General features: G+C 41.0%; 1 protein-coding gene across 2 annotated transcripts in view; it reads left to right on the forward strand.

The window, feature by feature from the left end:
• LOC125707722 (transcriptional-regulating factor 1-like) overlaps positions 1 to 19412 on the forward strand; it is a 36332-nt gene extending 16920 nt beyond the window's left edge. Inside the window, exons 3-17 of one of the 2 annotated variants that reach the window (XM_048975011.1) lie at positions 767 to 2526; positions 4210 to 4256; positions 4359 to 4539; positions 5250 to 5465; positions 6399 to 6711; positions 7372 to 7438; positions 7571 to 7710; positions 7825 to 7928; positions 8356 to 8431; positions 8792 to 8880; positions 9728 to 9841; positions 10037 to 10189; positions 10506 to 10708; positions 12038 to 16732; positions 18196 to 19412. In XM_048975011.1, coding sequence (XP_048830968.1) covers positions 1201 to 2526; positions 4210 to 4256; positions 4359 to 4539; positions 5250 to 5465; positions 6399 to 6711; positions 7372 to 7438; positions 7571 to 7710; positions 7825 to 7928; positions 8356 to 8431; positions 8792 to 8880; positions 9728 to 9841; positions 10037 to 10189; positions 10506 to 10708; positions 12038 to 12365 — 3357 coding nt within the window. In that variant the 5' untranslated portion in view covers positions 767 to 1200 and the 3' untranslated portion in view covers positions 12366 to 16732; positions 18196 to 19412. The remainder of the gene's footprint in view (positions 1 to 766; positions 2527 to 4209; positions 4257 to 4358; positions 4540 to 5249; positions 5466 to 6398; positions 6712 to 7371; positions 7439 to 7570; positions 7711 to 7824; positions 7929 to 8355; positions 8432 to 8791; positions 8881 to 9727; positions 9842 to 10036; positions 10190 to 10505; positions 10709 to 12037; positions 16733 to 18195) is intronic. The other variant, XM_048975012.1, reaches the window with a different exon arrangement.
• The last annotated feature ends 7373 nt before the right edge of the window (positions 19413 to 26785 follow it).

Raw genomic sequence — 26785 nt, forward strand, 5'->3', positions numbered from 1 at the left:
TAATTCAGAGCAATAATATTATGTCAAAGTTCATTTAAGCAGCAAAATGCAGTTTTAGGCTTGCTGAAAAAGAGGGATAATTGGGATGTATTATTTCAGGTTTACCTATTTATTGTAAACTTCTAATAACGTTTTTTTTATGCCTTTTGTTTTTCTTTCACAGCTAATACAGCAGTGCAAGAGTAGTCATTCCCAGTATCGCACTGAATTTCACCGTGACTGTAGTGTGTAACTGTTGGTACTGAAGTAACTTTTGTCACAAACAGGTCGACAAGTCATTAAACGGTATTGTCATTGCCATGCCGGTAGAGTACCCTAACCAAGAGAAGTGGTTTGAAGATGGATAGGTAGATTACAATGCAGGGACTTTTTTAGTTATACTGCTCCAGCAACCAGTTTGTTAACTATCAGCACTGGCATATTTTCCAGTGGATGGCAACAGCATACTTGCATGTATACAATTCCACATCAATCAGTGTGTATTGTTGCAGCTGTTAACACCAGAACATGTTGAATGGGTGTCATGGAAAAACTCAAAATTCCAAATTCCAAAACCTTAAACCTTGAAAAGAATCCTGAATTGAAATGGCTTTTACACTGCTTTAAAAAAAAAAACAGGTTCTAATGATACGCACATTCTGTTTGTGCTTTGTTGTTTTATGATTATCCAGCCGCTGTCCTCTCCGGTGCAATCAGGTTAATTTGTTTCTTCATTATTTTCACCAATGTCACGTGTTTAATGACGCTGTCTGCGTGTGTCTGCCAGGCGCTCAGCGCAGCAAGGGAATCTAAAGTGAAGACGATGTGTCAGATTCCATGGTTGCTGCCCAGAGTGTCAGACGAGGCGGAGAGCTGTTTACACAGCGAACCATAGAGGGCCACCACCACCAAGCAAAAGCACGGGCTACTCCAGGCCCAGAAGAAGACAGTTAGACCATCACACTGATCTATCTCGAATGGGTTTCGACGTGGTGAAATGAAGAACTCATCCTTCAAAAGCAGAGGCAGCTTGAAGAGGGCCAGTCCCATTCCGAAAAGCAACCCTGCCCTGAAACTGAAAGTGAATTTGACCACTGTTCTTTGCTAAATGTTGCGTGGTGTAGAAAAACGGTTAGTCACAGGTATTACATGTATCACAGGTACTGCTGGTTTTGTTTATATTAAAGCAATAATCGTCTATATTTGAAGAACCCAACTATAATGGAAGAGCAGCCGCTGTGTGAAAACAACCGTCCGGAAGACATCTATTTCCCGCAGCACAACTCCATGGGGGTGTGTAACATGAACTATGGCGCGCAGCCTATGGTGCCGGCTCAGCTCTCCCCAGCCTCCCCTCAGTACTTCCAAGACCAGATGGAATCTCCTGTCACACCTGGGCAGGACTTCAGTTCCCTAGTGGAAGGTTCCAAACCTGGGGGCGCATGGCCTAGCAGCAATAACAGGAAGAGCATCCCGAACTTGTGGGGCTCGCTCTCTCAAGGTGACGCCCTGGAGATGAATGAAAACAGCAGTAATGGGGGCTACCAGTTCAGCACCCTGGCCTCCACGGAGTCACCGGTGACCCCCAAGCATGCCATCAACTCTCTGCCACGCCTTGATTCCTTCAACCAGGTCTTTGCCAGCCAAAACCTGCGAATCCTCCAAGGAGGGGGTGGCGGCAACAAGGGGTCCCGGATGTTGGTGTCTGGCCCGATCTGCACCCCCACGGACAGCGCCCTGCGGCAGCTACTCTCACAGAAGCCTCCGCAGCTGGAGCAGTCGAGCATGCAACCATCGGGGCCGCAGCACAGGTACCTCCCCATGGGACTGTCGGCGTCCAGGAGCTACGACCAGACTCAGTCCAAGCTCATGCATGAGCATGAACAGCAGCAGCTGCAGTACGACTACCAGCACCAGCAACCGGACGAGTACTACATCCAGCAGGGGGCGCTGCAGCAGGCGCCGGTCTCGGAATGCGGCCGCTCCCTACAGCAGTTCCACCAGCAACCGCAGCAGCTCGACTACCAGCAGGGGGCGTTCTACCAGCCACAGGCTCACTTGGCAGCCCAGCAGCCCATGCCAAGTCCCTCGTTCCTGCCTGGCTATGGTCAGAACTGTAAGATCTCCCAGCAGCAGCAGCAGTTCATGCAGGCCAGCCCGGCCCACCCCAGCCAGCAAGCCCAGCTCTACTTCCAGGAGGAGCAGAAACCCAGGCCGTTGTACCACCAAAGCAGCCCTTACCTGCAGCAGCCCCAGGGCCACATCCAAGACGAGGTTCACCCATTGCCCAGCAAGCAGTATCACTCCGACTCAAACTGTGTCCTGCCCAGCCCGAGCCAGCACACGCCCACCCACCCAGCTCATAGCTTCCTGTTTCCCAGAGACCATAGCCGGGCCTGTCAGGAACCCACCATGCCTCTGGCCAGCACCATCAGCCCTCTCCCCCAGGGCCATGCGCCACAGAGGGAAGTCCCCCCCAGCATCCAGCAGCCGAACTGCAAAGCGGGGGGTCAGCAACTGCACTCCCCCAGCTCTTCATGGCTACAGGTACTGTAAAGCAGTGTTTCTAAACCCAGTACTGAGGGACCTCTAGATAGACCCTAGCAGGGCCTGGGAGGGAGTGAACCTGTGCACTGTCTGGTTCTCCCTGAGGACCAGATTGAGAAACATAGCTGTAAAGCTTTGTCAAGTGTCTAATTAATCTGGGGATTATATGAAAAAGGCATTCCTTATTTCATACTAGTGTTACATTACATTTAACCCACCCATCTGCCCGTATTCCATAACCACTCATCTTGGGCAGGGTCCGGGTAAACCTGGAACTTGTCCCAGGAAGTAATGAGCTTGTTTCGGAAACCTTAGCACTCACAGGAAATCCGCACGAACATAGGAACAGGCCTGTAAACTCCATACCAGTGCTGAATGGGGAGAGTGCTTTTCACAATATTTGCGGACCAGGGGGCCCCTGTCAGTAAGTTTTGCGCAATACTCAGTTATTGACAAGGGGCAGTCAGAACCCCAAAAGGGGGGCACTTTCAACCCTTTGGGTAAAAGGGACTGGTAAAATGGCACCCCTATCAAGCCCCCCCCCCCCCACACACACACACACACACATGCCTGCTCCACACACGCATACCTGGCAGTTAACGCAACCCTGTGTGTGTGAGAAAAGTTTCTTTTTAATATTCAATCCAATTTTCAAAGGAGCTGAATAAAGAGCATGTTGTGGCCTGACTGCATAGGGCTGTTATCGGTGGATGTTTCGGACTATAAAGAACACGCCTTCTTCTTCCATTAGAGAGTCTTTTCATAAATCAGGGCGTCTTCAACTAAAAATTAATAGCCTGTTTTCAGGCAATTAGCTGAATTAAATTGAGTTAAAGTTGACTCTCTGTACTTGCAAAGTCTTGTTTTTCCCTCTTGTATATTCAGTCACAAATGGTAACTTAGTTAAACCCAACTCATCAGTTAGCTAAGTAGGTAAATATATAATGTGTTTTTATGATGTGTTACAAGTCATATTTTTCACTGTTAGAATCCGTTCACCCGTCTTAAACCATTTATCCTATACAGGTCACAGGTCTGCATGATTCCATTTAAAGCATTGCGCATGGAAAACGAAACAGTTAATTCTTTGACAAAAGAGATGTGGCAGACAATTCAGAGAGTTCATTTTAACCAACTAAAGCTAGAGACGTTAACTTTCTGCTTAACAGAAATTTATATGAATTTATCAAAAACCTGAAAACACTTAAAAGAAAAAGAACTCAAAAAGAGTGAAAGATTTTATATTATGCTATCTGTAACTTATATGCAGTCTCCTTTTTAGTGCAAAGTCCCTCTTGAAAGTGTCTTTAAGTGCCTGGTGTCTGGTTCCCAAATTCGCTTATGAAAACAGTCCCACGCTTTGGTGTGTCCACAGGCAGATGGGCGTGCACCTTCTGGCCTGCTGCCATATTGTGTAAACAAAGTGCGTGTTTAACAAGGAATACCTGTAATGCTTCTCGCCTTGGCCAGAAGTATTAAGCAAACCTGAATTTTTATGAAAACAAACAAAATAAATGCATTACAATGCGTTTTGAGTAGGTGGCTAATATATTTAAGCAGACTATGAATGAATCTTGCTTGGATTTTTGAAATACTTTAGGTGCACGGGTTAAGGTACATAGGTTGTTAAAGCATATAGGAAAATATAAAAGCTTCTCATTGTTCTCTGTTCTGCTCCTATAGATGCGCTTACCAAACTACCAGGACGATCCACTATCTCCTGACCACAGGTATAAGTTCATTTGGTTTCACATTTGATTTCATTATAAATTTTGTTAAAGGTGGTAATTTGCCGAACGTTAGTATTACATGTCATACGGTCACCTGTTCAGCATCCCCTTCCACGGTCATGCCGCCTGCAGCATTGTGGTCAAACCAGAGGTGTTGGAGAAGAACGACAGCAGCAACAAGCTGTTGTGCTCTACCTGCAAGAAGGTGTTCAAGAGTCTGCCGGCCCTGAACGGCCACATGCGGTCTCACGGGGGCTTCCGGGCTCTGCCCACACCCAAAACGGTGAGGAGCCGGCGACGTGTCACGGCACGCCCCGCAGACGCACCGTTCTCCGTTGCTGAAGTCTCTTATAGAAGTTTTAGGCTTGGGCCGTGATATGCTGGCTTGGAGCACATTTTCGATTAGAAACGCAGTGTTTAGCTTGTGCTGATCGATGGTGCTTTCCGACTTGCCTGTGGCTTCTGTGAACATGACGATCAGCAAAATCGTTTGCATTCTACGAGATCACTTTCAGCTCCACACGGACCCAGACCCTTGGCGATACAGCTACTGGGTTTGGGTCCGTGATGTTCTAACAACATTCAGCAGCATCTGACTGCACATTAAGGGAGTTTAACTCGCCATCACTCTTAAAAGGTCTTCGGTCAGATTTCTGCCATTGCAGTTGATTCAATTGCTGCCGAAATAATCTTGGTGCTTTTCTACGTTAAACACGAGGCCCTAGAATTAGGTCAGCTAAATCTGTTTTTATAAGTCTCACAGTGCTTTTTTTTAAATGATAGTGCATGTTTGAGAATGATGGATCTTGCATAAAATAGTCGTCTTAGAATAGTAGTTTTAGAGCAGTCGAGAATAGGCAATATTGTACTATTGCAGTTATACTATCAATCATTGATCTCCTCGCTGATGCAAACCAAGATGATGACCATAAGTAGGCTGTTATGGAAATGTGGGTCAAACGTCAGACCGCTTCTGTGTGTATCTACGAGCAGAAGGAGGGGGGCGTTCAGCTGCCCCGGGAGGATGAGCCTGCCCACCCGGTCGTCATGCCTGTCTCTGTGCCTGTCAAGCTTCAGCCCCCTGTCACCAAGTTGCCCGTCGCTCCTCGCTGGCACAGCCCTGACAAAGGCCCCAGCAGCCACACCGGTCTGTCTCCGCAGGCGCCGTGGCTGTGCTCTGAGCGGCCCCAGATACATGCCGCTTCCTCTGTGAGTGTACCTCCCCCACCCCCACCCCTTCAGAAACCCAGCTTCCACCAATCCCTGCCCTTGCCCTCATTCCTCCCCGGATTCCCGCAGCTGACCTCTCGTGTGCCCCTCACTTTTGCACGATTGGACCTTTTCAACTTGGCTTCCTCATTTAAGCCGACCAGAAACCTGTTAATCAGAAGCAATGCATGGTCTAAATTCAGATTATTCTGTAGTCAAATTTCTATCTGTTTGTGTATAGCAGTGGTTCTCAAACTCGGTCTTCGGGACCCCCTGCCCTGCTTGTTTTCCAGCTATCCCTGCCCTACACACTGCTGATTACCTGGATCAGGTTTGTTCAGTCAATCAGAAGCTGAAAGACAGCTGGGAGTTGTGTGTGGGGCTGGGATAGCAGGAAAACAAGCAGGGCAGTGAGTCCAGAGGACAGAGTTTGAGAATCACTGGTGTATAGTAATACACCTTCCATCCATCCACACATCCATCCATCCATCTTCAATCTGCTATGTTGTGGGACATAACAATTTTACCAAATTAAGGAGTTTCTCATTTAGAATAAATGTCGCAGAATAATTGACCTTGTTATTCTGTAGCATGTTAGCATGTATGCCATTATTAGTCATCAAATTATTGCAAACATAAACGGGAATAGTTTAGACAAATGCATAAAAACACTCAATAGGAGTATTTAATAGTGTTTATAAATGCCTTAAAGGAAACAAAATCATTATACGTTGTAATACATGTTTTTATGCTGGTCATTAGTTTTATGCTTTGAAATGGTATTTCTGCTCATTGACCGACAATAGCAAAAAAGCTGTAAAATAAATAGCGACAGACTTAAAAATGTGTTTTGACCTAGTGATTGTGTGTCAAACAAACGCATGGCATAATCTCTTTGTTTCACTTGGCGGGCTGCCTCTTTCTGCTGTGCAGATGTTAAAAAGCGAGAGTGCCGGAGAGGTAGAGGGGCAGGCAGCCAGGCCAGTCAAGAAGAAGAACCGCCATCGCCTGCAGCCGCTGGTCATTCCCACATCCAGCCCCACCTCCATGACCAGAGTCACCATCCTGTACCAAAGCCAGCTACGCTCACCACACATCATGGGCGACTCCACCTCCTACACCCCACCTCCCATGCTCAGCCCTGTCCGACAAGGATCTGGGCTCTTCAGCAATGTTAAAACAGGCCCAGGGCCACCAGGAGGGAGCCTCAACCCAGTCCCTCCACGTGTGATTATCTGCAAAACAAGTAAGTTTGTATGTGCACAAATTGATGGGAACACACATGCTTTTAATGCATTTGTCTCTGTTTCAACTATGTTATTTACCTTATAGTAAAAGGCCTCGAGGCAATGAAGAAATACATATTAAAGTGCTGGACATCACAAAATTTTCTCAGACTTTAGACTCTTCAGAATAGCCCCCCTTAGCTTCGATGACAGCATTGCAGACTCTTGGCATTCTTTCAACCAGCTTCTGGATGTAGCCACCTGGAATGTTTCTCCAACAGTCCAAAAGGAGTTTCCACAAGTTCTGAGCACAAGTTGGCTACCTTGCTTTTACTTTTCAACCCTTTTTTTTCAATAATTTTCAAGCAGCTCTATATGGTTTAGGTTGGGGGATCGTGGGGGCCAGGTCATCTGTCACAGCACTCCATCTCTTTGTTCTAAAGATAATGCAATACTTACGTAACCTTGAGGTGTGCTTAGGGTCATTACGTTATTGGTAAACAAATGATTTCCAGTAGATGCGTCTGGACCTTTGACTGATATTGAATATTACGTTTTCACACCAGCCGAAATAATTAAGTGCACAAGGAAACCGATTGTAAGGTTTGTGGTTGGAACTTGATGTGTTTCAAAGTATGTTGTCAGTGTAGAGTATACAGTTGTTTGTGTGTGATTGGCAGATAACGCTTCTGGAAATCTTATATTGACGACACTGGGCCCAGGAGAGAAGCCTGTGGACATTGAACCGTAAGCTCTACCCCCCCCCCCCCCCCCATCTCTAACACCCCCTATTCCACAGTAATTTTCACACAGTTTAAACTAACTGGCATTCCATGGAGGCAGCCACCTGGTTCTGAGGTCAGTGTCGATTCTTGGCAGGCGGATTAACATCGGCCCCCGTTTCCAGGCTGTGATTCCCGACTTGCAGGAACCATCCCAGGTGGAAAAGGACATACACAAGGCTGGCCTTCTGTGGACCCCCTGGGGGGACTTGGACAGCCCAGTTGCCCAGCAGAAAGGTACTTGTGGGGCACTGACTACGACTCCATAGACTGCTTTGTGATTTATAATCTGCCTGATTTTCAAGTCAGTTTCATACTAATGTCCCTAACGCACTCCCACCACTCCAACAGTGGACAATCTTGTGAATATGGCGTGTTCCAGCATACTGCCAGGAGGGGGCGCCAATACTGAACTAGCTCTCCACTGTCTTTTTGAATGCAGGGGGAACTTCATGGTAAGAGTCCTCATGCAGACAGTAGCAACAGCACAAATTTACATAAGGACTAAATGCCAGCTAAGATGGCTGGACACTGTACTGAAATGTGGGTTTTAGCCAAATGCAGCATTTTGCAAATGACCAGGAGTATTTTAGGGCTTATCCTGTGATTTTTGCTTTTTTTTAATGAACTAGTTCAAGTAGTTTTCCATTCATTAGCAAAAATATCATTAAGTGGACAGAAATGCAAGAATAAAAATGTCAACCATGATTTTTTTTCCCGTTGTTTTAAGATTTAAGTTGTGTTTCATCATAATTTCTGAGAACGGTTTCCTTTATTGAGTTTGATAAGGTTCACTTTTATAGGTGACAAAATTCTACTTGGAAATTGTAAAGATCTGGACACAGAGGCTGTTAACAGGTCTGTTTGTTTGTTTTTTGACAGGCAACCGTGGAGAAATTGCTTGTGTTGAAGCCAGTGAGACATAAGTCTAACCCTCTTTCAGATTATCATTATGCAGGTATGTCGGTCTCCCAGTTTCTCAATTACTGGAAATTGACTTTGATTATCACACCATTATTACTGTTAAAAGTTTCATCCAGTCAACATCAACTCCTAGAGACCTTGTAGGCCTTATACCAAGCCTTTAGGACCTTCTGTCTGGATTTTCAGGCTTTCAATCAGCATGCTTAAGAATCCCCTGACTGAAACTTATGTCAGATTCCACTTCTTACCCTAACTGGAATCACTGCATTCATGATAATAAAAGAAACTTTGCAACTTTGCTTGAGTGTGCAAGTGAAGACATTTTTTTATTGTTTGTGTATTTAGAAAGAACACAATAAATTAATCTGTTCTGTTTCTGCCCTTTGTCTTGCAGGGTCTGATAAGTGGACAGTGGCGGAGAAGAAGCTGTTCAATAAAGCCTTTATCATACACAACAAGGACTTCTTTCTCATACAGAAAATGGTATTTCCTTTTATTCCACTTATTATGTTACAATAGTAAGCTTTTAGGCAATCCATTTGTAAACGAATGTGTAACAGTACAATGCGGAGTGTTTTGTGTGGTGAGAAAGTACATAGGGAGTGATTATGTAATCAATTATCATGTTATGAGCCCCTGGAAAGTTACAAAATTATAATAAGAAACCACTTAGGCCAAAAGGAGAGTGACAAATCAAGCCTTAGAGTTTGGCTGAAGAGAAGTGAATTATATTAGAGCGATGCCCTTTCTGTTCCTAGTGTCTTGTGTGGTGGTCTGATACAGAATTACACATTAAAGCTTAGAGCTTTGACATTAAACACTAAACCTTAGATTAGAAAAATAGGTCTACTGAGATTCTCAGCAATGGCCTTGGTGAAGCATGCTGTTCTTGTCAGAAGATAATATAGGTACGTTATTTTCAAGCTCCCTTGTGCAGCTAATAATACCTGTTTAGATATTGAATAAGTGCAGACCTGAATTACTTACAGAAGATCCTCCACTATAATGTAAAGAAACACTGATCTAAAGTCCTCCTAGTGCATCTTCTGGGTTCTCTTCCATGAATCTGATATGAAATCAGTTTTGGTAAGAATTTAGGCAAATCTTATGCCTTCTGCTGCTTTTTTAATGAATATTTTCAATGTAAATCCTTTAATCTTCAGGACCAGTAGTGCTCTGGTGTGAGAGTCCGATGAAGGATATGTCCAAAGTAGATAGAAGTGTGCTCTGCCAGTTTCATCATAAGAGTATGAACGTATGAGTTTCTGAACTCGATAATACATGTCTTTGACATGTTTATCTATTTTCTTTGCTTCTTCTTCTTCTGTAGGTTAAAACAAAGACAGTGGCACAGTGTGTCGAGTACTACTACACCTGCAAAAAGATATCAAGTTTGGGCAAGAAACAGAAGACATGCCCGTCTGACCTGGTCCCCGAGAGCTCGGTAATGACCAATCCACATCTTCCCTCGTTACTATTTATTAGAATGTTAACAAATCTGTCCTTTCGGAGGGGGAAGCCTGCTCTAAGCAGAAGCAGGAAGGCTGGACGCATTTCTCTAGTGCAATAGGTTGAATGACCGGATGGCTCATTAAGGAATGGTAAGATAACCTGACCGGCTACCCACCGCTGTCTTCAGAATGACTGGGCCGAGGCGGAGTTGGATGCGAAGAAGTCCCAGGAGCGGGAGCCCAAAGCCCTCAGGTCACCTGACCTGTCAGACCCCCCCACCAATGGCACCGTGGTCCTGTCCAAGAGCACTTTCGTGTGTGAAGTGCCTGGCTGTGGTTTGGTGAGGGTCCTCACCGAGGCCGACGTTGTTACTACCAGACGACACAGCAATGGAAACAATATTAACACCCCCACACACGCATCCTGTGACTCAATGTCTTTCCTGTCAGTTAAAGCTTATTGCAATTTCATGCATGTGTATGTTTTTCGTAACATTTTCTGTGACTTGACACTTGTAAAAAGGCAATTTCTTCATATTTAAAAATGACTTCTTTGCCATCTAGCTATATAAATCCTTGGTCATATAAAGTAATGCAGTCCCATTCAGATAAATATCAGAGTATCTCTGGGTTAACGTTATCATCTCTCCACAACAGGTCTTCTCCTCTAAGCCAGCCTTGAGCGGACATGGGCGAATTCACAGCAGCCCGAGCTCATGCCCCAAGCCTCTCTCAGACAGAAGCAAACCCAAGACACAGGCCCAGTCAGTATCAAGCTCCCTGAAAAGCTCCCCGGCCCATAGCACCACCAGCGGGGAGACTGACTCCACGCTTCTCTTCCCTTGCAAAGAGTGCGGCAAGTAAGAAGTCCCTCGAGTATTGTGTTTATGAATGTATTGTGTTCATACCTTCTTGGCTCAGTTAAAATACTATATGCGATACTGTGCGAATATCTTAAGCAGTCAAAGAAATTGATGCTTAAATGATTTTCATGTTGGTGTAAAAACAGATATTACAGTCAATCTGCTACAACACGTGATATCACACCATGAATCTGTTTGAATACAATCTATACACTATATGGACCCATGCAGCTCCTTTGCCGCAAATATATAAAATCAAGCACCTAGTCATGCAGTCAAGTTTACAAACATTGTTCTGAAGTGCTCAGTGAATTCAAGCGTGGTACTGTCATCGGATGCCACCTTTGCAATATGTCAGTTCATGAAATTTAGTCCCTGCTAGATATACCACGGTCAACCATAAGTGGTATTATTGCAAAATGGAAGCATTCAGGAACAACAGGAACTTAGCCACGAAATGGCAGGTAAATTAACAGAGCGGGGGTCGCCGAGTGCTGAGGCGCATAGTGTGTAAAAGTCGCCAACGCTCTGTTGACTAAATAATTGCAGAGATCCAAACTTCCTCTGGTATTAAACCCCAGCAGAAAAATAGTGCACTGGGAGCCCCATGGAATAGACTTTCATGGTCGAGCAGCTGCATGCAAGCCTCACGTCACCAAGCGCAATACCAAGCATTGGATGGAGTGGTGTAAAGCACACCGCCACTGCACACTGGGGCAGTGGAAACATGTTCTATGGATTGACGAATCATGCTTCTATTTCTGGTGGTCTGATGGCAGATGCCAGGCGAACGTTACCCGCCTGACTGCATTGTGTCAAGTGAAAATGTTTTACGTAGGAGTAGGAATAATGGTATGGGGTTGTTTTTCAAGTGTTAGGCTAGACCCCTTATTTCCAATAAAGGGCATTCTTAATGCTTCAGCATACCAATACATTTTCAACAATTCTATGCTTCCACCTTGTGGGAACAGTTTGAGGAAGGCTTTTTTCTGCTTCACCATGACTGCGGCCAATGCGCAAAGCAAGGTCCATAATGATATGGGTGGTAGGGTGTTGTTCACTATTATTTTATTTTTTTTGTGCCCTCAAGTAAAGCGTTACCAGTAGCATAACTGCTCAGCTGGTTGGTTGAAACAAAATCCTGGTCTGGATTTATACTTTCTGAATCCGAAAATGATCCGCGTTGGATTACCTGGATTTTGTGTAGGCAAAACAGTACTGCTGCAATGTGGAGGAAGCTGTGTTCGATTATGGTTTAATATTTCGTTTTGGCTCCAGCTTCTGTTGCCCATTTCTCTGTGTTTTCTGCCTCATGTCATTCTGCAGGGTGTTTTTTAAAATCAAGAGCCGTAACGCCCACATGAAGACCCACCGGCAGCAGGATGACGTGCAGGTCTGGAGGCTCCAGAAGCCAGTGGGTCACATGCCCGTGGAGGGGGCGCCCACCAGCCCTCGCATCTCCCAGGTGCCCATGGCTCTTCTCCAACTCCCCATCGACCACATGGGCCTGGTAAAGCGGCTTAGGGAGGAGAGCGACCACCCGGAGGAAGAGGGAGAGGAGGAGGAAGAAGAGGAGGAGGAGGAAGAGAAGATGGGGAAAGGCTGCCCTCTTGTGGCACGTCCCGTGACGCAGACGCAGAAGGGAACTAAATGACCCCGTAGGCAGGAGAGAAGGCCTTGCTTCAGAAGGGAGGCCCTTGTTGAACACTTTGAGTGAGAGTCCAAAAAGCTGAAAGAGTGAAGGCATTCAGAGTTTATTCTCTTTTTCTCAGGGTTGGTTTGGATTTTGTGCTTCTTTGTTTTTATATTAAATCTTTTTGGACTTTTTTTATACAGAATAACAAATACACGAATATGTTAATGAGATATATTAAGGATTCTAGGTTCTCTGAATCTTTTTTAAGACTATCAAATATGGTTCTTAGCATGGTACCACAGTTCTCACTGTTCTCAGAACGGTGATGTCCTAGACCGGTGCTTCCCAATCTGGTCCTTGGGACCCACAGACAGTCCACGTTTTTGTGAACTGCCTGGCAGGGAGTTCGGAGGGAGCAAAAACATGGACCGACTGTGGGTCCAACGAGGACCGTATTGGGAAACACTGCCCTAGACAGAAGTTGGAGAACAGAGACCAGGTCAAAGATCAAAACATGTAGCTCCAAATAAGAACTGAGGTATCTGCCTACGCAGCAGTTACCATCTCCAGGAAGTACAGATTGGCACCCTCTTGCATCTTCCTGTTTATCTAATGCTTTATCTTGTTAAAGTATTGCAGAAAAATCTTTTATGCCAATTCCCGCATACTGCATAATTATAAATGTGCACAACCTCTATGATGACGTAGATGTCTTCCGCCTCTATATACATCTCTGCCTTTCTTTAATGTGCCTGTCATTATTGACAAGTTCACAAGAATGATGCACAAATAGTCGCTGGCATTTTTTATTGCACTTGGGATTAAACTGCCATGCTGTGCCTGCGCATTCAAATAAAGACTTTATTTTTGGTACGAAATAGGTCATGAATATGAATGTAAAATCTTTATTTTAAATACATATACATTTAGCCAGTAGGGCGTAATATTCCTTTTCTTTGTTGCACTACTGAAAAAAAATATATATAAAAGACTGGTTTAAAGGCTATTCGTTGGGTCCACCAAAGCATGGGAAATGAATTTATGTTAATATGTAAGAGAGACGTTTATAAAAAGAAAATTTCTGGTTCAGTGGTTTACGATTTTTAAATTTTGCAGTAATACCATTGTATATCTTATTTATCTCCTCCTATATTTATTCGCATTTACTATGATTTAGGAAAAGCCTATCATTCACTTGGTTGCCAGTTCCAAAGCCAACTCATTTCTTTCCAGTTAATGTTACGTTGCTGAAGTTGACAGTGTATAAATGTTTATATGTTTCCCGGGGTCTGTATCACAAAGCCGGATTTAAGGTACCCCGGTTTAAATGGTCTTCTGTTCACTTACTTTTAGCTCTGACCACCTTAAATACGACAAGTTATCCGGAAAGCAAGAAATCCTGCTTTGTGATACAGGCATTTTACTCTGTTCAGAAAATACTGTACTTCAATTGCATTTCTTAACCAAGTATTATTTTCACTGTAGTGTAATACCAAAACTCCCGCAGCCTCAAGATGTTTACTTGAATGTTACATATTTCTTTTATTTACCTTCGATTTTATTCAGCACAAGTCTTACTGACTTCTTCAACTGAGCACTTGTATACCAAGTCTCCATTGTTTCCTTGGATGGTTGGGTGAAATTGTGAATGAAATTAGCGTCAAAAATTGCATACAGCTACAAATACAGTATTGGACATTAAATACTTTCTGGGTTATTTTTTTTTCTTTTCTATTTTGTTTTTTTGCTCCTGACATGTGGCAGGGAGATATAAGCATATGCCTTTATTGTCCCTGTAGACCTTTGTTATGTAGACACAGCAATCTGAGGAGTATACCCACTATCCTTCACTGAGATGATTCTGATGATCCAAGCACTGGGTTTCCCTCTAGAACAATGCCTGCAGTTTCCAAAACTTCCTGTTCGATACAGGAATTATATTGCCCAAAGTAATGTAATTTGTCAGATGGTGTCTGGCTGAACTCTCACTGGGACTAGTCAAGCCACACTGGAATCATTTGCAAGTAACCTAGGAGCAGAAAAAATATGCCACATCCGCCAGGAAATTTTGATGTAGCCAAAGAATGGTAAAGGCCTATTTGAGTGGTCTTTCTATGTTATTTCTTACACTTCTGTAGTTACCAATCGCCATTTGTTTTGCATGCTCCTTAACTGGAGAAACAACCAGGTTTTGTTTAAAATGAATTGTCAAATATTTAAATAAATACTTATTAAAAGGATAAATAAATAGTGTCATGTCCCGCTTGTCCGAACCTCCCGTGTGCCACGCCCCCCCCCCCCCCTCGCTACCTTGTGTAGAATCCCTGTGTTACCAGCTGTGTCTAGTCTTGTTCAATGTAGTCTGGTGTATTTAAGTGCCTCCATGTGTGTCTTCCCCTAGTCCTGTCATTGACATTGCTACCTGGTTTTCCCTGTGAGCCTTGCTGTTCCCCCAATAAAACCCTCATTTCTCCAATAAATCCCTCGCTTCCCCAACTCCCTGGACTCGCTCCCCTGCCCCCACTCGGCGCCCATTCGCCGCGTAATATTGCGCCCCAGGGCATCCCTGTCAAAAGATCGAATACCACAGCTTTAATTATGCCACAAGGTAATAAGGATAATCAGAAATAATGGGAAATTGAGAAATTTCTGTTTTGTGAGTCTGTTTTGTAAAAATGTAAGGTAATATAATTGCTTGTGTTTGTACGCACGGTTGCCAAGGATTTTTTTTTTTAACCTGGATTTTTTTTTGACTGAAAAGCTTTTGTACAGTGAAATTATCTTTCTTTGTATTGATAAAAATATTTTAACACCTTTTGAATGCCGTGTTCTGTCAAAATATGTGGGATATTAATCCCATGTTGCTTGTGGGACAGACATTTACTCCTATGGAGCCATTGCTATGTGCAAAGGCCGTCTAGGAAAACCAACGTTTTTTTATAAACTCCAAAGGTTATCGTTCAGTCATTCACTATTGCCTAAGCAGCCTGTCACTTCGCATGCCAGATTCGAGAGATCCGAAGGCTGCTGCTAAGTGTGCAGGTCACATGGTGCCCTTTTAATTCTGTTTATGGGGCAGTTGCAAAACTGCTGGATAAAGGCAATAATGACAACCGATAGTGGAGACTAATATTCAGTGTGGGTAACAGCAACTGTATTCATAGAAGATACATGTAAAGAGATGATTCAGGTTATTTCTTTCACTTAATGCTGCGATGACCTTCTGTCTTGCTAAGTCTGATATTTTTTGTTCTCTGTCCAAGCCTATTTCATTAAGAAACATAATAACACAGAAGGTGATTGGTTGACCGTATTAAATCCACCAATAGCTGCAGGCATTACTCAGATGGGCAGAGGTGTTATCTGTATCCTGTATGTTTAGCCTTTGTATGGCATGTTTGACTTGGAGCCTAGGCAGGGAGAGTCTGAGTGGGAATTCTGGGGCTCAATCACATTCACAAACCACACGTGCTACAGCTATGGGACGAAACAAGTGAAACATGGACCTCAGTATAACAGCCCTGGAGTGAGAGCTGCATTAAGTTGTTTGGATGGATGGATGGATGGATGGATGGATGGTGTAGTTGTGGGCCATTCCTAGACATTGCCAAGAAATATGAGGCTTGTCAAATGAATCTATTTGCTTATTTATTGTTGTTTTAAAACGGAATTAATATTAAAATGATCTGTATTTTTGTGAAAAATAATTCAATATTCCATATGGGAAATTTTTTTAAAAATCACATTTTAGTCCTCTACTCATTGTCTGATTCATTATTAATACAAAGGAGTGCGGAGGGAAACTTCAGTGCAGTTTGTCTTCGAACTTTGGCCTTTAGCGGCATCGAGTGCAATACAGTACTTGTAACATTTATTGTACTTTACAGCTTGTTGTCCAGACTGGATAAACTGTGCTCTCTCTCTCTCTCACTCTGTGTGTGTGTGTGTGTGTGTGCGTGTGTGTGTGTGTGTGTGTGTGTGCGCGCAATAAAGGTCTGACGTAAGTGGGGTACGTAAAAAGTTCGCACACAAGAATTTTACGATATTATGTTAAGGAAAGAGCGGATCAAAACACTAATAATTCTGAATCAAGCCTGGAAGACACATGTGGAATTGCCATGGATACCGAAAAAGTAGATTTCAATCTACAGAACAACGAAAGAGAGAAGCGTGACCTTGCGGCTGGTACAGGGAACAACGAAATTCCCATAGACCAAAATGCGAAGCAGCGAACCGAAAAAATGGGCAAAAAATGCTCTAAGCCTGTTCATTTATCTTTCCTGCCGGAAAAATATGAGCCATTGATAGAAGATGACGAAGAAGCTGAAAGAAGGAAAAAGGAAAAGAAAAATAAGAGGAAAAAAAGGAATAAGAAATATAGAAAGGTTGGTTTATTAGGCTGGACTAAATTAAATTGGACGTCAAAACTCTGTACAGTATATGGGCAAGGAGAGACTATTTATGGAATATTATATAAAGTGAAGGACATTGTTTCGAGTCCCATGTATTTAAATCGGTCAGATTATTTACAAACATTTAATGTGTACTGCGAACGACATCATATGTGTTTTCCTGAACACATTAGGCTGCAATTTATGTAGTTATTACATTACATTAGGAGACATTCAGCGTATAGTATAATGAAATAACGGGATGAAAAACAAACTCTAAGATCCCCGAGTCAAAGGTAATAATTAACGTAGCATGGAACGTTCATAAGTAAATACATCATTAGAAGAACCACACACGAGAAAATGTTAAAGCGACACAAGCTACGTTATCGAAATCACTATAAGTATTAATCGGACGTATGCACCGTAGAGTCAAACTTTTCAAAATTATATTTATTTGACGGATATTTGTATATATTAGAAGTCCGGTTACCATAAAATATTTGTTGACCATTTCAGTTTTTGTCCTGCAAATTTAATCTAAATTGTATCAGGATGAGAACAGCGCTCTCCTGAGCACAGTAAAGGGTAGATTTATAAAGCCTAACCTTTGATCATACACGATGTACAGTGTGTAAAGACGTGTACTTGGGGCGTTATTAAAAGGACTTCACTCCTCGTGAGCACCCAAGTTGCCATGCACACAATGATATGCGCATTGTACGTAGGGTTCGCTTTCAGCAAGAAAAATGATACAGATTTTTTCTGTCCTGTATTTATACAATCTCTCCAAATCGGCATTAGTTTCTGTAGTTGAATTCTTGCAGTACAATAGCGGGTTAAAATCATGTAGACCCTGCATGTGCAAGTCAATAAACAAAAATGTGAACCCCATGTTAGCTGATCTGTGCTTCAGGAGAAAGGATTTAAGCACACGGTACAGGTCATTATTTTTTAGTAATTAGCTACATGAGTGACTTAAGGAACAACGATATACTAGCTGAGTTGTTTCACAGGGTGTAGCACGGTTCCCCTCACCTCATGGGTTGTGAATTTAATCCCACCCATTGCTCTGTATATATTTGGAGTTTCCACGTTCTCCATTCCTTGTGTCTCCTCCCACACACCAAAGATGCTGAGATAAGCGAAACGGCAGCTCTAATGCTGCTTTTCCACTGCTACCAAGAACCGATTCGTACCCAGTCCATACAGCAAACTGGCAATTTTCCATTGTAAAGTATGCAAACCGTACCCAAACTGTACCCGGCTGACATTGCCCTGCTTACTATCAGGGCTGAAAGTGAGATTAAACTGACCTGGATGCATTACAACTACAGATTTTACTTCAGTTTATACCTTAGCTTCTATTTGACTATGATTCACTTGTTTCATTAAATCCTGTAATTTCTTTAATATTTGCCTTCACCTTTATATGATTGTTTGCTTCTGTCTGCCAGAACCTGGGCAAGGCTCTGCGATTCAGCTGGAAATGTCTGGTGGTTGGGCTGCAGAACTTAACAGCAGGCTACTCTACACCCATCTCAGCTGCAGTCAACTTAGCGTCTGCCTTCCAGGGAACAAATTCCAAAGCCTGATGGGACTGAGCACCCACGATCCTATGCACTACTGGAACAAGACCCTCCAACTGATGACTCTCTGAGCACCAGTTAGTAATGAATGTGATGTATTGAATTTTGGAGTCATTGGCACATTGCTGTGATGATGGTCTTAGATTTTGGTGCCTATAACTGAAAACCTATAGGTTTGTTTTGTATTATTGTTTTGAAGTTTTGAGGGTCGTTGCATTAAGCTCCTTGAATCATTTTTTTAAATTTCACATTTATCCTTTTTTCCGTCACTCTCTCCAAAATAAGCATATAAAATGGATTTGCCTTTTTTTAAAGCATCTGATCTATTTGAGAGATTCAGTAGTTTTCACGGCTTAATTTGGACTTGACAGTTTTCATTGTTCTTTGAATTGCTTTTTAAAATGTGAAACTTTAGAAAACTTAAATAATGTTCACAAAGCTACCTATGTTTCATACTTAATGGTTTGGAAACCTCAGATGAAAACTCATGTTCGCGTATGAAGCCTTTAGGGAAGTTTCAAATTGTTTTCTAAGGTTAGCATTTTGGAGTGGAGATCATAATATTCAGTCAGTCAAAGGACCTAGAGGTCTCATTGTCTTGCGATTGCACTTCTGTCCCTGATGTAAAATCAATGATTGTATTGAAATTTCACAGATTTGACCCATTACAACGTAGCCAAGATTTTAAAATCTTCTTGGTTGTCTTATTTCACTGTTCTTATTTCTTATTTCACCCAAATCACAAAATTAAGAGATTGTTAAAAATGGTTTTGAAATGCAATGTGTGACTGACTCTCAGTTGCTGATTGTAGAAAAAGATGTTTTTAGTGAACTGTCCCATAATTCTTTTAGTACAGTGTTTCTTAACCTAAGTGTACAGATGCACACAAATGCACCAAATTCCATTTCAGTCGTTGATATTGTGCACAGTGACATTAATGAAATGAACATTCTTGATGAAAAATGCACAGCATGTTCTTCATTATTAGTATATGACGTATGATGTACATGTTGCTAGGATACTGTGATTAAAGAAGACAATCATTAGTATGAATGTTTTATAAAAAGTAAACTGAAACTTTGTACATCCAGATCAGTGTTTTATGGCATGCATCTTACGTATGACGTCACATCCATGGCAAAACTTGAGGGCAGTAAAACACAAAGCGAAAATAACATTTTGTGCAAGTATGAAACTTGCAAGCACAATATCGTGCTCAAACTCTCTTTATTTGCTTTACGAATGTTTAATTTCTTCTTGATTTGACAGATATTCTTGCACGCTAAGTGGAGTACCATCACCTACTGTCTGTGCTTGAGTGAAATTAATTGTGAATAAGAAGAATGCAAGCCAATCAAGGCCATGAACACTGTGGCCTACTCTACATCATATAGCTGAAGCCAGGTGTTCTCATCCGTGTTGTATTGATTATATTGCAAAGCATGCATTATTACATTTATTATAAAGTTAAGATAAGATTAACATCAAGATTATCGCAAGGAGAAATTCTGGTGCATAAAGTCAGAACGTAGTGCACAGCCAAACATAAATATAGTGCCAAACAGACAAAGTGCAAAGGCAGCAGGCAAATAGTGCAAACAAATTCACTAAAAGAATATCCCGATAAACATAATATTAGAGTATTCAATAAACATGTTATAAAGTACAACAAAGTGTGATAGCACAGTGTCGTTTGTGGTTCCCTTACAACCTTTAATAAAAGTATAAAGCACCATCTCTTCCAGGAACACTTGAAACATTAGTGCTAGAAGTAGGGGTGTTGAAGGTGTTCAGCACCCCCTCCGGTCGTTGATGGTAATGCAGTGTCAGAATACTGTAGGGCAGTGTGTTCATGATTGTAGGTTTTATCAAAGAAAAACATTGCGCTATGTTCATTATCTCACAACGGCTCAGAGGCGATGTTATGATTATTTCCCCCAAAAGACTACCGTTGTTAGCTGTCGACAGCTACCGATGATACAAAAGAACTTCATTAATGTCTACTTGTCGTTCTTTCAATACGCTGAGCTCAGGCTCAAAACGCCTTTCCGCGTTTATATGACTTCAACTTCATGCTAACACGGTCTCTCCCCAGTTCTCTATTCTTGGAGACTGGTATATTGAAATGGTTTCACTTGGCACTATTGGATACTCTTTTATTTTCCACAAAGACTGAGTTCGTACTGGACTCCCTTGGAGCTATTTTTAAAATATCTTGTCAGATCTTAGGTTCTACCGTATCTTGTACAGGCCTTCTTCTGTCTTGCAGTTGTTATTGGCTACTTATTGGAAACTAAAAACACTTTTAACCAATATTTTAAAAATGTTTAATAAGTTTTGTAGTTTTCATGCGACATACTTTTGATTACCCAAAAGGCGAGCAGATACTGATGAACTGATACTGTCCTACAATTATGTTTCTGTATGAAATTCCGGCTGAAATTTCAAGAATGGGAATAGGGAAAGAGGTGACTTTAACCAACAAACGTGGCATAACCATTCCTCCGTCACTTTCGGCTGCCCAATGCACTACGTATGACGTATTCTACGTGACGTATTTCTTATGCGACTAGGGTTTCGTGTCTGTTTGACGATTGTTTGGAGGGTGTCTTAGTTTGTGGCCATTTAGCTACATATGTTAATGGTCTTTTATGTAATAATCTTTAAACTCTGTTCAGCGTTCGATTTTACGTTTTTTCTGAGATGGCCAAACAAAATAGCAGCTCTATCCCAATCGATGGCATTAGTAATATGAGAATAACTTCGCTGTGGACATTCCTGGTTTCTGTAAGTACGCGTGAGCTAGCAGCTAATGTTAATAGTTAGCCCTGAAGTATGTATAATATACACATATACTTTAATATACACACATACACGCACGCATCTGGCGTGATACTTTGCTCTTTTTCCGACGCTAATGCTCCCGCAAGAAATCTTAGAGCAAATCTGTATTATTCCATTATAAACCTAAAATTACCTACACCAAAAGCGTTGGAGTACTTTGCAAACCTAACAGACTATTTACAAGATAATAAAACTGTTACATATATGTAAATGTGCACACTTGTCTCCCTTCAGCCAGCAAAACTGTACTTGTGTCGTTACACTATGCTCAGTAGTTATAATATTGTATGAATCATTACGCCTTAAATGTATGCTAGTATATTTTGGATAATTTATTCAGAATATTTTAATTAGATAAGATGTAGTGAATAATTACGTTTTTTTTTTCCAGGTGGACTGGTCAGAGTCCTGGTTGATCGGGCTGCTGTTCTTTCACGTTCTGTGTTTTACCACCACACTCTTAACATTCAGGTTTTATCGACTGCAGATCTGTCATTTCTTTGTATTGGGTAAGTAGCTATAGTAGAAATTATCGTATCGTCGTTTTTTGGCTGAAAACAGTGAAATCTTTTTCCAGTTATGGGATGACTTATAAAGGAGATTTTAATCAAGGGTGTTTTAGAGCCATTGTTATTATTGCAATTATTATCAATTACGAATAAGTCATCTGGGTTGTTATCTTTAATGTAATTTTATTCTGTTAATTGAGCATTTCTATTCTAAATATAGGGGTTGCCTGGTGACTCTGGGTGGCGTTGTTTCCTTACGTTGTTTGCTTTGTGTCTGTGCGGGTTTCCTCTGGGTACTCTGTTTTCCCCCCACTGTTCATTGCCATGCACTTTAGCTGATTTTTGTCTTTAAATTTCCCATAGTGGGTGATGTACTGACATTGTGTCCCTGGTGTCCTGTGAGACCCCACTGTGACCTTGAGTAGAATAAGCGGGTAGAACCATGTTTCTGAACTGTGCCCTCGGGGACCCAAAATCAGTCTGATATTTTTGTTCCCTCCAAGCTCGTAATGCTAATATTCCTACATATCAAGGTAATATATTACTTGAACATATCTATTTATTTCTTTTTAGTTGGATTGGTGTACAGTGCAGAATATTTAAATGAGTTTGCTGCTATGCATTGGAGGTATGTATTAGTTCTGTACAGTTCTAACCAAAGTTCACCAATAACTTTCATTATTCATTTATTAATTTCTCTCCATATTTGTCATACGATGAGTCAGTCAAGTTAAAAAAGGACATAGAGAAATGTCTAAGTGAAAGCTGTTTTATAGTGTGCAGATGAATTATAGGAAATCTAATTTTTATCTTGTATTTTTCTTTACAAGGTCATTCTCAAAGTACCAATATTTTGACTCCAATGGGATGTTCATATCATTAATTTTCTCTGCTCCTCTTCTAATAAACACAATGGTGATTGTGGTAAGTCTTTTAAATATTTAATGCTTATTATTATACGTATTCCATAATAAAATGTTTTATTATTAAATAGCTGAATAAAGGCATTTTTAATTAGCCTGTTGATTGTAGCCAGTTCATTAGCCTGTGGTGTATTAATTTTGACTAACCAAAATGATAGATACTTACACCAGGAATTTTCCACTATTTTTGTTTTAAAGGGAGTGTGGGTTTACAAGACTTTTGCAACAATGACAGAACTTAAAACTCTGCAGCTGAAAAGGAAAGTGGCTAGAGAAAGCAGGAAGAAAAAAGAATGATTTTTGAGGAAAAAATGTGCAATGAAAAGTGTAATTTGTATGTTGCAATAATACTGTTATGCCAGTAAGGCAAATGTTAAGGTATATATCAAAATGGAGAAATGTTGGCAAATCACTGTATTTTTTAAGTGTAAATCGTACTGTAAATTGAAAAGCAAACACTATCATTGTAATTAAGTTGTAACTAAAGGTGTTTATATTAAGAGTTTGGCTATATGTTATTGTTTTATATAAAGACCAAATGCTGAATGGATATATGGATGGCATTCTATTATAATTTTGATGGAAAATGTTTTTTGTAAATACGGCCTTTATTTTTGGAAATATCTCAAGGAAATTATTTGGTGCACAGAACTGTCAGTTATTTGCATATTTTTAGGTGAGGCCTTTGTATAAAGTTCATTTTGGTGTCAGGCATTTTTAATTTGAATTAATTTTTGCTACTAAAGTGGATGCAGTGATATTGTACATATGACAGAAGGCAGTAAATATCCCATATGAAATGAATATAAAATTGACAGATCACTAAATAAAATTGGTCATGGCCACAAGGTGGCACTACTGTGTAAAAATAGTGGCTTCCAATTTATCGTTGAAAGATGGGTCGTTGTTAATGGTATGCACACACCTTTTTTCAGCACGAGACATGTTACACGTGTAGTAGCTGTTTAAGACTGGGATCGACCTTCTTAATCATGTTGAGATTAGTCTTACAGACCGTCTAGATGGCCCAGCCAGCAGGTACAGGGATAATTGCTGGTGTCACTCACTGACTCAGCTGAGGATAATCTTTGTCAGGCACACTTGTATCCTAGTGGGCCTGCTTTCTCAATGCAACCTGATGCAACTTCAGTGTGGTGGCTTCAGAGAAGTTTGTTTAGGCATGTCAGGGTCCCTGCGGAGGAACTATGGGAGATATCATTCACACAATATTTTTTGAATAGTCTTTTCCAAGGTGATTCGGATTATGGGACTGATGTCAAAGTCCTGTACACACTTTTCCAAAGGATTTTCAGCAGCTGATGACTCAAGTGTTACTTTTAAAACAAAATGTAAGTGGTTTAGTCTGTATAAATCGTATTTATACATACTGATCGACATGCTCATATTTATAGTTTTTAATTACTATGATCAGATCATCAGATCCTAAAGTGTTTGCTTATTACTGGAATTTAACTTTGATTCTCAGAATTCCATATGCATTAGAAGGACTGATGCTTTTCCAGTCAGAGCCCTGCATGCCGCTGTCTGCTTCCTTCTCATTTCCGTTCTTTGATTACAGGATGCATTACAGTCCAGAGCCAGCAACGTCAGGGGAGCTTTTTTTTTTTGTTTGTCTTATTCAAAATATGGAAAATGAGATGCTACTCCATCCCTTCGAAAGCAGAGTGGCGCAAATATGCTTCCAGGAAGCCAGAAACATCCCGGGGATTCCTGGGAAGTCAGGACTTAAATTCACAGTAGTAATATATCAGGGTATTTTATTTGTGATTATTTATTCAAATATAGAACAATATATATATATATTGTGTGTGTGTGTGTGTGTGTGTATATATAATATATACATACACACACAATATAGATGTAAATTTATTTGTTTGTTTGTTTGTTCCCTGGGTGCTGCTACAGGTGGATGCCCTTCGCAGACAACTTACTCTAGTTAAGGGAGGCATAAAGTAAAAATAAAATATCATTATTTATATATATATATATATGTGTGTGTGTGTATGTTGTGTGTTCATTTATGTACCCCTATACATATCTTATATATATGGTTACATATTAGTTTTTTAGTCACTATTATATATTTTTATGTTGTGTTATAATTCCATAGTACATCCAAAACAAATTCAGGGTTTTAAAATGATATCGCAAGTTTATTCTTTACTTATGACCCAGACTGGTGTATGGATGACTCTCAAACCCTCTTTTTGGTGAAACACCAGGATTGACAGCTAAGTATGATTAGGGTGGTGTTGCTCTCTGGTCAGTCAAACATAACGATTACTCAAATACTAGGTTAAAGGCTGCTGAGGAAATTTTCTATTTACAAATTTATGCAAAACCCCATTGAAAAGATCTAAATTTTGGTTTAAACAGTGGTTTAATTAGTCCATTTGGAGGACTCATAAAGCACACCATTGAATCTAGTCTTGGTGTTAAGTGATAACCTTTCACACAGAAAATGGAGAATCCTTTAGCTTCAAAAGTAGCATAAGACCAGCTAACCTGGAATGTCAGCAGATGCCAATGTCCCAAAGCTTAAAACTGCTTAGGCTAAATCAAACTTAGCGGGTTAGGAGACCTGTGTCTCTGATCAGGATGAGCAGATGAAGATGGATGGATTGTTTAAAGGGAGGCTGAATTTAGTCATTACAAGATTATATGCTTTTCACCAAAATGGATAAAAGGCATAACTAGCTATTATCGGGTTAGCAATAGAAATGATTCACAAAGCAATGATGAGTGAAATAGTAGCAAGATATTTAGGGTGGGTGGGGGAAGTATAGTATGCTCATTTTTGAAAATAATCTACTATTCATTATCAAGTAGATAAAAGGTGTGTGCTGGCAAAACTCTTTTCTAGCTGGACTGAAGTCAAACGTAAACTTGCGTACCCTTTAAATTAATGCCAAGAACGATACATTCAACGAATATTAGCATTCCAAGCGTTTAAATGAATGAGACCACCAACCTCACACAATGAAGACTTCAACCTAAATCTGGAATAAGGACTATTGTTTTAACCTGCTTAGTACATCTGCTATAAATTCAAAAGGGTAACTTAAAAAAAAAAAACAATATCCACCTCTATCCATCCATCCATTTTCCAAACCGCATATCCTATTGGGTCGCGGGATATCCACCTCTAGTCTCTGTTATAGAGTCAGCCTTTGTATAGTAGCTTACACAAGTTGTTGTGTGAACTGTAAGCCGGACATTTTTTAAAACTGCATTTCTGTGTTCTTTCACAATAAATGAAGTTGCTATGGTTATACTTCAGGTGCTTGAACCTTGTATCTTGAAGGACCAACTCCTTCATAACAAAAAAGCCTCACTTATTCTCGTGTGGCCCCGTGCTAAAAGATTCATGCTTGTTTTACATTTACAGATATCAGTGCATAAAATCTAAAATAAGGGTGTAGGTTTGGTTTTGGAAGGTAGCAACATGTACCTACTGATTGTGTGAGTATCTTATGTGTTTAGAAGGGTCTGGGCTGAAATCAACTGAGAAGAAACTGAGTCAGTTGATTCATTGAACAACCAAGATGCCTTGCATATCTGTTTATGTGGCCTGTGATATTACTCATATTATCATTGCACTATTATTTATACTAAAGCTGATGCGTTTTGCTAGCTTCCACATGATAGTGTGTATTTTTTGCTTTGGGACAAGGTTCTCCACAGCAAACATACAAAAGAGTTTTTCCAATACAAGCAGTAGCAGGTAAAAAGCAGTGCTTCTGCATTAAGTTAATAATAAATTCAGTAAATCGTTTTAATCCAGTGAACATTTCACATTATGCATCAGAATGAAGCAGTGAACTGTTTAATAACCCGGATATACATTTCCATACTAGGTGAAACAATTTAAGATGATTCTAAATTAGTTTTACTGCATGGTGTTCTATTGAACAACCAACCTGGAAATTAACTGAGTTACTACAAATTGTCTGATCACTCTGAAGAAAAGCATTTACCAAATAAATGAACTGGAATTGTCCAGGGACAAAAAGGCATCTTCAGGAAGGCCCACTTTGGCTAGAAATTTCAGCAACAGTCACATCAACATGGTAACCTCATTCATTTGAAAGTCCATTTTATGGGCCATATCTTGTGGGCCCGGACTGTAGCTGGGCAGTAGCATTGGCCAAAAGGGAGGC

Source organism: Brienomyrus brachyistius, chromosome 14 (assembly GCF_023856365.1).
Source record: "Brienomyrus brachyistius isolate T26 chromosome 14, BBRACH_0.4, whole genome shotgun sequence".
NCBI lineage: Eukaryota > Metazoa > Chordata > Actinopteri > Osteoglossiformes > Mormyridae > Brienomyrus > Brienomyrus brachyistius.